Here is an 11729-nt window from a genome sequence, read left to right on the forward strand (position 1 = left end):
AAATTCTAACTGCTTTTCTGCAGAAATGGAAAAACTGATCCTGAAATTCACATGGAATTGCAAGAGATCCCAAATAGCCAAAATAATCTTGAAAAAGAAGAACAAAGTTGCAGGACTCATGCTTCCTGATTTCAAAAGTTACTAAAAGCTGCAATAATCAAATAGGGTGGTATTGGTATGAGGATAGACATATAGAGCAACAGAATAGAATTGAAAGTCAAGAAATAAACTCAAACATCTATGGTCAACTGATTTTTGACAAAGGTTCCAAGACCATTCAACAAGGAAGAATAGTCTCTTCAACAAATGGTGGTGGGACAGCTTGATAATCACATGCAAAAGAAGGAATCTGGACTCCTACCTTACACCATATACAGAAATAAACTCAAAATGGATCAAAGGCCTCCATTTTACCTTTAGGTAAAAGCTAAAACTATCAGAAGGAAACATGGATGTAAAACTTAATGACCTTGTATTAGGCAACTGTTTCTTAAATATGACACCAAAAGCACAAGTAACAAAAGAAAAAATAGATAAACTGGACTTCATCAAAATTAGAAACTTTTGTGGATTAAAGGACACTGTAAAGAAATTGAAAAGACAACCCAAAGAGTGGGAAAAATATCTGCAAATCTTATATCTGACAAGGGTTTAATATCTAGAATATATAAAAAATACATACAACTCAACAACAAAAAGACGAACAACCCAATTTAAAAATAGGCGTAGGACTTCAATAGACATTTCTTCAAAGCAAATAAATAATGGCCAATAAGCATATGAATAATGCTCAACATCGTTTGCCTCTAGGGAAACACAAATCAAAATCATGGCACTTCACAACAACTAGATGGCTATGATTACCTTTTAAAATGGAAAATAACAAATGCTGGCAAAGACTTGTAAATGTAAAGTGGTGCAGCTGCTGCGGAAAACAGTCTGGCAGTTCCTCAAAAAGTTAAACATAGAATTACCATATGGTCCAGCAATTCCACTCTTACGCATATACCCAAGAGAAATTAAAACACGTCTACACAAAGACTTGTACACAAATGTACATAGCAGCATTACACACAACAGTCAAAAAGTGGAAACAATCCAATTGATGAATGGACATACAACTTTGGTATACCCATAGAATGGAATATTATTCAGCCATAAAAAGGAATGATACACGCTACAATATGGATGAACCTTGAAAACATTATGCTAAGTAAAAGTCAAACACAAAAAGCCACATATTCTATAAGCCCATTTATATGAGATGTCCAGAACAGGCAAATCCATAGAGGGAGAAAGCCAATTGATTGAAGGACGTCAGGAGCTCGGTTGAGTGAAGAATGGGGAGTGACTGCATAACGGGTACATGGTTTCTTTTGGGGTGATGAAGATGTTCTGAAACTAGGTGATGATGACAGTTGCATGATATTGTGAATATAAAAAGTTAATTGTACACCTTAAAATGACAAATTTTGTAATGTGAATTTTACCTCAATAAAAAAGTGGGTTTATAGTTTAAGTGTGAAACCTCAATAAGTAATTTAATTTAAAAGACCGTGAAGAAAGTATCCCCTGAGTTTGGTAACTCATTGGATCTGGGAGACAAAAAGATCGTGAGAAATACAGGTGACTTTTGCCTCCAAAGAAATAGGGGAATCAGAAAACAAAGTTTATTGGGGAGTGGGGACATAAATTTGGCTCTAGACATGTTGAAATGTTCAGGAGGTAGGAGTACTCTTGAATTTCTTTCTGACAAATCCTTGGGTCGGCATCTTCTACCCAGGGTTTCCCAATCTTGGCACATTTGGGTTGGATAATTATTTGTTGTTGGGAGGCTGTGCTGTGCACTGTAGATCGTTTAGCAGCAGCCCTAGCCTCTACCCACCAAATACCAGCAGTAACCCCACTAATCGTGAAAACCAGAAGTGTCTCCTGGGGGCAAACTCGTCCCAGACTGAGAAACACTGTCCTACAAGGATGGCATATTGATTGCAAAAATTCAATGAAAGCATAGTACAGTGAAACAAAGAATGAATTTTCACCATGTTGGTAAATGTTATAATGTAGAAACAACAGATTTTTAAGAAAGGTGTAAAAACTGTATAAAAAATTTCACAGCACCATTCAGCTAAGGCCATCAAATACTATCCTGCCTCCAACACTAACTAGAACCTCAGGCAAAAGTTCAAGTTCCAATAGTTAATCATCTGAATCTGAGTTAATGTCCGTATGATTCATTAAGCCCTAACTAAGTGCCAGATACTAAATATGCAAAGATTTTGCATACTTTTTATTTACAACTTGTAAGTAGGTTCCTAACTAAAGAGAAATGGTTCTGATATTTGAACCCTCCATCAAAAGATGAACAACTTACAATTCAACTATATGCTGTCCACAAGAGACTCACTCCAGATGTAAGGACACACAGGCTAAAAGCAAAAAGATGGAAAAAGATATTCCACGCAAATGGTGACCAAAAGAGAGTAAGAGTGGCTCTCCTAATAATATCAGACAAAACATACTTTAAATTTTTTTTACAGAAATCTGTTATAAGAGACAAAGGAAGACAGTATATAGTGATCAAAAGGTCAATTTACCAATAAAATAGAACGGTTATAAATATTTATACAACCAACTTCAGAGCTCCTAAATATACAAAGTATACTTTGACACAATTAAAGAGAGAAACAGAAAGTAACACAATAATAGTAGGAGACATCAACACTCCCACTTTTAATAATGGATAGAACAACCAGACAGAAGATCAATAAAGAAATAGAGGAACTGAACAACACTGTAGACCAATTGGACCTAACAGACATATACAGAACACTCCACCCAACAACATAATATACATTGTTCTCAAGTGCACATGGAACATTCTCCAGGATACACTACATGTTAGGCCACAAAACAAGTCTTAACAAATTCAATTATATTAAAATCATCTAAAGCATCTTTTCTGATCACAATGGAATGAAAACTAGAAATCAACAGCACAAGGAAAACTGGAAAATCCACAAACGTGGAAATTAAACAAAATATTCAGGGCTGGCCCCATGGCTGAGTGGTTAAGTTTGTGCACTCCGCTTCAGCAGCCTAGGGTTTCACCGGTTTGGATCCCAGGTGCAGACATGGCACCTTTCTGAAGGAGCATCCCACATAGCACAACTAGAGGCACTCACAACTGGAATATACAACCATGTACTAGGGGGCTTTGGGAAGAAAAAAATAGAAGAAGAAGATTGACAACAGTTGTTAGCTCAGGTGCCAATCTTTAAAAAAAAGAGATAAAAAAATACATAAAGAAAACTATAAAAAATAAACAAATAAACAAAACATTCTTATATAACCAATGGATCAAAGAAGAAGTCACAAGGGAAACTAAAAAAATACCTTGAGACAAATGAAAATGAAAACACAACATGCCAAACTATGGGATGTGGCAAAAGCAGTGTTAAGAGGGAAGTTTATAGCTGTAACTCTATACATTAAAAGAGAAGAAAGATCTCAAATCAACAACCTAACTTTACACCTCATGAAACTAAAGAACAAACTAAACCCAAAGCTAGCAGAAGGAAAGCAATAAAGGTTAGAGCAGACATAAACAAAAGAGAGAACAGAAAAGCAATAGAAAAAAAATCAGTGAAACTAAGAGCTGGTTTTTTGAAAAGATCAACAAAATTGACAAACCCTCAGCTACACTATTAAAAAAGGAGATGACTCAACTAAAATCAGCAATGAAAGAGAGGATATTACAACTGAAATCACAGAAATAAAACAGATTACATAAGAATACTATGAACAATTGTATGCCAACAAATTGGATAACCTAGAGGAAATGGATAAATTCCTAGGAACACACAACCTACCAAAACTAAATCATGAAGAAATACAAAACCTGAACAGACCAATAACAAGTAAGGAGATTACATCAGTAATCAAAAACTTCCCAATGAAGAAAAGCCCAGGATCAGATGGCTTCACTGGAGAATTCATCAAACATTTAAAGAAAACTTAACACTAATCCTCCTGAAAATCTTCCCAAAAACTGAAGAAGAGGGAACATTTCCAAGATCATTCTATCAGGCCAGCATTACCCTGATATCAAATCCAGAAAAAGACACTACAAGACAAGAAAACTACAGACCAATAACCCTGAAAAATACTGATGCAAAAATCCTCAACAAAATACCAGCAAATTGATTATTAACAGCACATTAAAAGGATTATACACAATGATCAAGTGGGATTCATTCCTGAAATGCAAGGATGGTTCAACATATAAAAATCAATCAATGCAATAAAAATAAAACTACTATATCATCCAGCAATCCCACTTCTTGGTATATATCCAAAGGAAATGAAAACACGATATCAAAGAGATATCTGCACTCCTATGTTCACTGCAGCATTACTCACAATAGCCAAGATATGGAAACAACCAAAATGTCCATCAACAGATGAATGGATAAAGAATATGTGGTATATATATATGTGTGTATACAATGGAATTATTCAGTCATGAGAAAGAAGGAAATCCTGTCGATGCTACAACATGCATGAACCTTAAGGACATTATGATAAGTGAAATAATCCAGACAAAGATAAATATTGTATGATCTCACTTGTATGTGGAGTCAAAAAAAAAAAGTTAAATGCATAGAAGCAGGGAGTAGAATGGTGGTTAACAGGAGCTGGAGGGGGGCGACAGGGAATGGGGAGGTGTTGGTCAAAGGGTACAAATTTGTAGTTATGTAGGATGAATAAGTCTAGAGATCTAATGTACAGGCATAATTACTATACTTAATACTGTATTGAACACTGGAAATATGATGAGAGTAGATTTCAGACACACTCATCTCACCAAAAAAAATGGTTATGTGAGAAGATACATTAATTATCTTGACTATAATAATCATTTCACTATCTATATGTATATCAAATCACCATGTTGTATATCTTAAATATACACAATTTTAATTCTTTTAAAAATTGTTAAGATGATAAATTTTATTTTTTACCACACACAAAAAAATGAACAATTTAGTAAAAAATGGAGAAAATTTATGAACCAAGAAAATTTACCAAAGACATATAAATAGCCGATAACCATATGAAAAAACTAAGCTCAGTAGCAATAAAAAAAATTTTTTTAAGATTCCATTATTTACTTATCAGACTGGCAGAGTTATCAAAGACTAACACCAGATGTTGGCAAAGGTGTGGTGAAATGGGCACTCAGAGTATTGAGAGGAACATAAATTGATATAATGCTGTAGATTGATTTTGAAAAAAAACATATTTCTATATATAGCTATATATTTTAAAGTACTTTTGACAAGAATTTTTGTATTTTTTAAAATATATTTTAATCTTTTTTTTAAGTCTATGTCCTTGAGGCCAGCCCAGTGGCCGAGTGGTTAAAGTTCCACACACTCCATTTCAGCACCCCATGTTTGCAGGTTCAGAACCGAGGCTCTGACCTACTCCACTCATCAGCCATGCTGTGGTGGCCACCCACATACAAAATATAGGAAGACTGGCACAGATGTTAGCTCAGGGCTAATGCTCCTCAAGCAAAAAAAGATGCAGATTTTTTAGGCAAATCTCAGGGCAAATCTTCCTCACCAAAAAACCAACCAACCAACAAATAAAGTCTATGGCCTGTGATCCCACAATTCCACTCTCGGGAACAAATCCCAAAGAAACATTTTGACAAGTGGGCAAAAATAAGTTTTCACAGTAATCAAAAACCTCCCCAAAAATAAAAGTCCAGGACCAAACAGCTTCTGTGCAGAATTCTACCAAACATTCAAAGAAGATTTAATACTTATCTTTCTCAAACTATTCCAGAAAATTGAGGAAGATGGAGCACTTCCTAACACATTCTATGAAGCCAACATCACCCTGATCCCAAAACCAGACAAGGACAACACAAAGAAGGAAAACTACAGCCCAATATCACTGATGAAACACAGATGCAAAAATCCTCAACAAAAATCCAGCAAACCAAATACAGCAATACATTAAAAAGATCATACACCATGATCAAGTGGGATTTATACCAGGGACACAGGGATGGTTTAACATCCACAAGTCAATCAATGTGATACACCACATTAACAAAATGAGAAACAAAAACCACATGATCATCTCAATAGATGCAGAGAAAGCATTTGACAAGATCCAACATCCATTTATGATTAAAAAAACTCTCAATAAAATGGGTATAGAAGGAAAGTACCTCAACATAATAAAGGCTATATATGACAAACCCACAGCCAACATCATTCTCAATAGACAAAAACTGAAAGCCATCCCTCTGAGAACAGGAACAACACAAGAGTGTCCACTCTCACCACTCTTATTCGACACAGTACTGGAGGTTTTGGCCAGAGCAATTAGGCAGGAAAAAGAAATAAAAAGAATCCAAATAGGCAATGAAGAAGTGAAACTCTTGCTGTTTGCAGACAGCATGATCTTATATATAGAAAACCCCAAAGAACCCATTAGAAAACTATTAGAAATAATCAACAACTACAGCAAAGTTGCAGGGTATAAAATCAACATACATAAATCAGTAGCATTTCTATATGCTAACAATGAACTAACAGAAAAAGATCTCAAGAACACAATCCCATTCAGAATCGCAACAAAAAGAATAAAATACCTTGGGGTAAATTTAACCAAGGAAGTGAAAGACCTATACAATGAAAACTATAAGACTTTCCTGAAAGAAACTAATGACGACATAAAGAGATGGAAAGACATTCCATGCACATGGATTGGAAGAATAAACATAGTTAAAATGTCCATACTACCTAAAGCAATCTACAGATTCAATGCCATCCCAATCAGAATCCCAATGACATCCTTTACAGAAATAGAACAAAGAATCCTAAAATTCATATGGGGCAACAAAAGACCCCGAATTGCTAAAGCAATCCTGAGAAAAAAGAAGAAAGCTGGAGGCATCACAATCCCTGACTTCAAAACATACTACAAAGCTACAGTAATCAAAACAGCATGGTACTGGTACAAAAACAGGTGCACAGATCAATGGGACAGAATTGAAAGCCCAGAAATAAAACCACACATCCATGGACAGCTAATCTTCGACAAAGGAGCTGACGGCACACAATGGAGAAAAGGAAGTCTCTTCAACAAATGGTGCTGGGAAAACTGGACAGCCACATGTAAAAGAATGAAAATTGACCATTCTTTTTCACCATTCACCAAAATAAACTCAAAATGGATCAAAGACCTAAAGATAAGACTTGAAACCATAAGGCTTCTAGAAGAAAACATAGGCAGTGCACCCTTTGACATCAGTATCAAAAGGATCTTTTTGGACACCATGTCTTCTCAGACAAGGGAAACAATAGAAAGATTAAACAAATGGGACCTCATGAGACTAAAGAGCTTCTTCAAGGCAAGGGAAAACAGGATTAGAACAAAAAAACAACCCAACAATTGGGAAAAAATATTTGCAAGTCATATATCCAAGAAAGGGTTAATCTCCATACTATATAAAGAACTCACACAACTCAACAACAAAAAATCAAACAACTCAATCAAAAACTGGGCAGGGAACATAGACAGACATTTCTCCAAAGAAAATACACGGATGGCCAATAGGCATATGAAAAGATGTTCATCATCACTGATCATCACAGAAACGCAAATCAAAACTACACTAAGCTATCACCTTATGCCCATTAGAAGGGCAAAAATAACCAAAACAAAAAGTAACAAATGTTGGGGAGGGTGTGGAGAAAACGGAACCCTCATACACTGCTGGTGGGAATGCAAACTGGTGCAGCCACTATGGAAAACAGTATGGAGATTTCTCAAAAAATTAAAAATAGGAATACCATATGACCCAGCCATCCCAGTACTGGGTATCTATCCAAAGAACATGAAATCAGCAATTCCAAAAGTCCTGTGCACCCCTATGTTCATTGCAGCATTATTTACAATAGCCAAGATGTGGAAGCAACCTAAGTGCCCATCAACAGATGATTGGATAAAGAAGATATGGTATATATATACAATACGATACTACTCAGCCATAAAAAAGGATAAAATCGTCCCATTCACAACAACATGGATGGACCTTGAGGGTATTATGTTAAGAGAAATAAGCCAGATAGAGAAAGACAATCTCTGTATGACTCCACTCATATCTGGAAGTTAAACATGTAGACAAAGAGAACAGATCAGTGGTTACCAGGGGAAAGGGGGTTAGGGGGTGGGCACAAAGGGTGAAGTGGTGCACCTACAACATGACTGACAAACAATAACGTACAACTGAAATTTCACAAGGTTGTAAACTATCATGATCTCAATAAAAAGTAAAAAATACGTTTTCAAAAATGTTTACTGCAGCAATGTTTATAGCAATGACAAATTGAAACCAGAATATCCCAGATAGGGGCTTAAGTAAATATTTGCCCATACTGAATACCAGCCATTGAAAATAATGATGTAAATATTGATACTGGAATGCATTCCCAATATATTGGTAAATGAGGAAAGCAAGTTACAAAGTGCGGAGGGGGGAGGATTGTAAGTTTCCATAGGGGAAAGTACAGAAGGATACAGATGACAACATAAAAACCACTGGCTATTGGAATCTGGTGTAACTTAAATTTTTTTCCAGTTTTTCTACAATAAACGCATGGTATAATCTCCACAAGCTTTAGAATATGGGTTTTAAAAAAAACCTCAATGTCTTCCCTTTTTACCAGTAGAGTCCTGCCCATACATTTATGACTTCTCAGCTGAGATAAGAAAAAAGTCTCCACCAAACACAGCCAAGCTGTGATGAATTTCCCAAACTGTATTGCGAACACGCAAGAGAAGTCAAAATATAACGAATCTACGCCCTTTCAACCTATTTATTCAAAGTCGTCTCTATCCAGGAAGCAGAGCACGGACAGGGCCTTGTTTGACGAGGACAGAGACAGTTCTCTTCCTTTTGGAGGGACAGCTGGAGTAGAGAAGTTAATGCACCGTACCAAGTTCGGACCCAAATCAAAGCTCTCCCATATGCACTGGCCATACGATTTTAAGCAAATTCCTTCTGTTTCAGTTTTCCCACCTGTGAAATTAGGGACATCCTACCGACCCTCACTGTAGGCAGAGCAGTTGCAAGTATAAAGCTCTTAGAACAGTGCTTGGCTATGTTAAGTATTCAAGAGCACGGAATGGACGCCATAAAGATAATTCAAAGGACCATAAAATCCGTGTTCCTGTTATAATTTTTTTCTCCAAACATGCTTCATTCCCGTCTCCAACACACAAAGAGAAAAGCAGAGACATAAACCCATAGCCTGAGCGAGAAGACACCAAACAGCAGATCAGAAGCGGCCTCAGGGCACAGAGCCCCGGGCACACGGGCCACGGCGCTCCAGGACAGCGCGCGCGGCCAGCAGGCACCCCAGCCGCGAAGCCGAACGAAGAAGCCGAGGTCCCCGGGGAGCAAAGGGGGACGCGCCGCCCCGGCGGCACGTGCAAGTCAGCCAAGACGATCTTCCGGGGAAGCAAGCGTGGAAGAAGCTCTGGACTTCAGCACTGGGTCCCGTCTTCCCGGATCTTCAGAGCGACCTAGGTGTGCTCGGTCTTCCCCGAGCACGGCACGGGGTTTCCGAGGCGCCCGACCGGGCGAGAGCGAAGAAAACGAGGACGCATCGGAGCCAGAGAGGAGCGCGATGAAGAACCGCGGGGACGCCGGGAGGGACCGCGGGAAACGGAGCTGGGGAGCGGAGGCGAGGCAGCCGGTGGGGCGGTGGAAGCGGCTGCTCCGACCGAGGGGAGGGGCAGCGGGGACACCGCACAGCGACGGTGCGAGGCCGCGCCGGCGGCGTTCCCCCTCGGCTGCTCTTCTTCCGGTCCCCATCTTTTCCATAAAGTAAGAGCAGTCATCTACCTCCCTGGCTGGGGCGAAGAAAGGGGGCTTTGGGAAGTGCTGAGGGCCAGAGGAGGCCGACAGTTCGGGATCTTTCCAGAATGATCCACACTCATGCCCCTTCCTCCTCCCCGAAGCCCGGGACCCTGTTCCCGGGAGTGGGGACAGGGAGCGCCCACGGCCCCCCGGCCGCCGTCACCCCGCAAAACCCGCGCGCTCCCAACGGCAGCCGCACGCGACCCGAGTGGCGGGGCGACTCCATTGCCGCCAGGGCGCTGCCATCTTTCTGCCGAGGTGACACGAGCCTCTGGCCCAGCGCCGCCACCGCCTCCCTCACTCACGCGGAGGAGCCATCCCGCCCTCACACGTGCGAGGCCCCGCCTCCGTCCGGACCGCCCGCGAGCAGGCGCGCGCCCTCATGGAGCGGAGGGAGTCGGCGGGACGCGCCCGGGAAAGGCGGGAAAGTGTCTGATTCGCTGAGAGTTTGCGAGCCGCCAGCTCTACCCCGTGGTGTCCTCCCTCCTCTGACCACACCCCAGGCTTCCCCTCAGGCACCTTTCGCCAAAAGGAACGACAACCCCGCTGCGGCTCTGGGTGTGGTTCTGGTTCACCGCCATCTCGCTCCGGCCCCCTCCTGCCGCCCCCGAGATGGTAAGGGGGAGAGGGGCCTGCGCCAAGCCGTGGGGCGGGGCTCTGAAGGGGAGGGCGGGGATTATGGCGCAAGGACGGGGAGTGAGAGGGCGAGGCGGCTGGTCACGTGGGAGGCAGCGGTCAGAGGGCCAGGCAGAGTAAGGGTCGAGACACGCCCCTCTTGGGGAAGGGGCGGGCCCAGGGGATGGACTCCGCCCCCAGAGCGCGGAGGTGTGGGTGATAGGTGAGTGGCCACGTCGACCTCCACTCGCCCTGTTGGCTCCTGCGTCGTCGTCCCGGCAGGCCTGCCCGGCTGTCCACGGGTGTGGCCTTGAATTGATCTTGTGAGAAATCAAAGTTAAAAGCAGGATTTTCTGGCGCTCTCCCTGGCCCTAGTCAGAGAACTCCTGCCCTTTGAAGAGTCCAGAAGGATTCCTCACCTCTCCTCAGGCGAGCAGAACTTTTTCCCGCTAGAGAAAGCCTGGAATAGGGCCGATTTCTCGTGAGGCAGCACCCAGCAATGGGTGCATGAGCTGGGTCACGAAGGGAGAGTCCGTGCCTGCTCCAAGACGGAGAGAGCCTGTGTCAGCCAGCGTCTGCCCTGCTTCCTCCAAAGGGTGATTGTGAGGATCTGGTGGGATACATTATACCGGAATTGCTTTGAAGACTAAAATATTGTCCATGTTCTTATCTCCTTTAAACTTCACAAATAGCACCAGAGAGCTTCAAACAAGGGGATGTTAACACCTTCTGGACTACTGTATTTCATCGAATTTGAGATGCTGTCAGTTATAAGATGCACCATTTTTAACTGTACCACTAAGAAGAAAAGTTGGCAAATAAACTGGCATGTCATCAGTTGTAAGCTGTATTCTGATTTCAGAAATATATATATATAAGTACAAGACTATAGAATAAATGAAATGCAATAGGAATGGTGTGAAGCAGAGGAAGGAGCACTGAGATCTGGTCCCCATCTTGCACTGGTTACTAAGTGTGCAACTTTGGACAAGACAGTTATCCTCTCTGGGATTCAGTTTCCCTATCTGTATGAAGGCATTGGACTAGAAGAACTCTTAGGTTTCTCTCAGCTGTGACATTTTAAGTTCACAAAACTGCTCTATCGCTCAAATCTTCTCACTTCTCTCCATCGTGGTGTGGCATTTCCACTCTAGTTCAGGCCCTC

At 41.0% G+C, this 11729-nt stretch overlaps 1 protein-coding gene across 1 annotated transcript in view; it reads right to left on the reverse strand.

The window, feature by feature from the left end:
* The window catches only part of WBP2NL (WBP2 N-terminal like), a 37084-nt gene extending 26494 nt beyond the window's left edge, over positions 1-10590 (reverse strand). The window contains exon 1 of the mRNA XM_044778773.2: positions 10469-10590. Coding sequence (XP_044634708.2) covers positions 10469-10530 — 62 coding nt within the window. The 5' untranslated portion in view covers positions 10531-10590. The remainder of the gene's footprint in view (positions 1-10468) is intronic.
* Positions 10591-11729: the final 1139 nt, after the last annotated feature.

This window comes from Equus asinus, chromosome 4 (genome assembly GCF_041296235.1).
Source record: "Equus asinus isolate D_3611 breed Donkey chromosome 4, EquAss-T2T_v2, whole genome shotgun sequence".
Classification (NCBI taxonomy): Eukaryota; Metazoa; Chordata; class Mammalia; order Perissodactyla; family Equidae; genus Equus; species Equus asinus.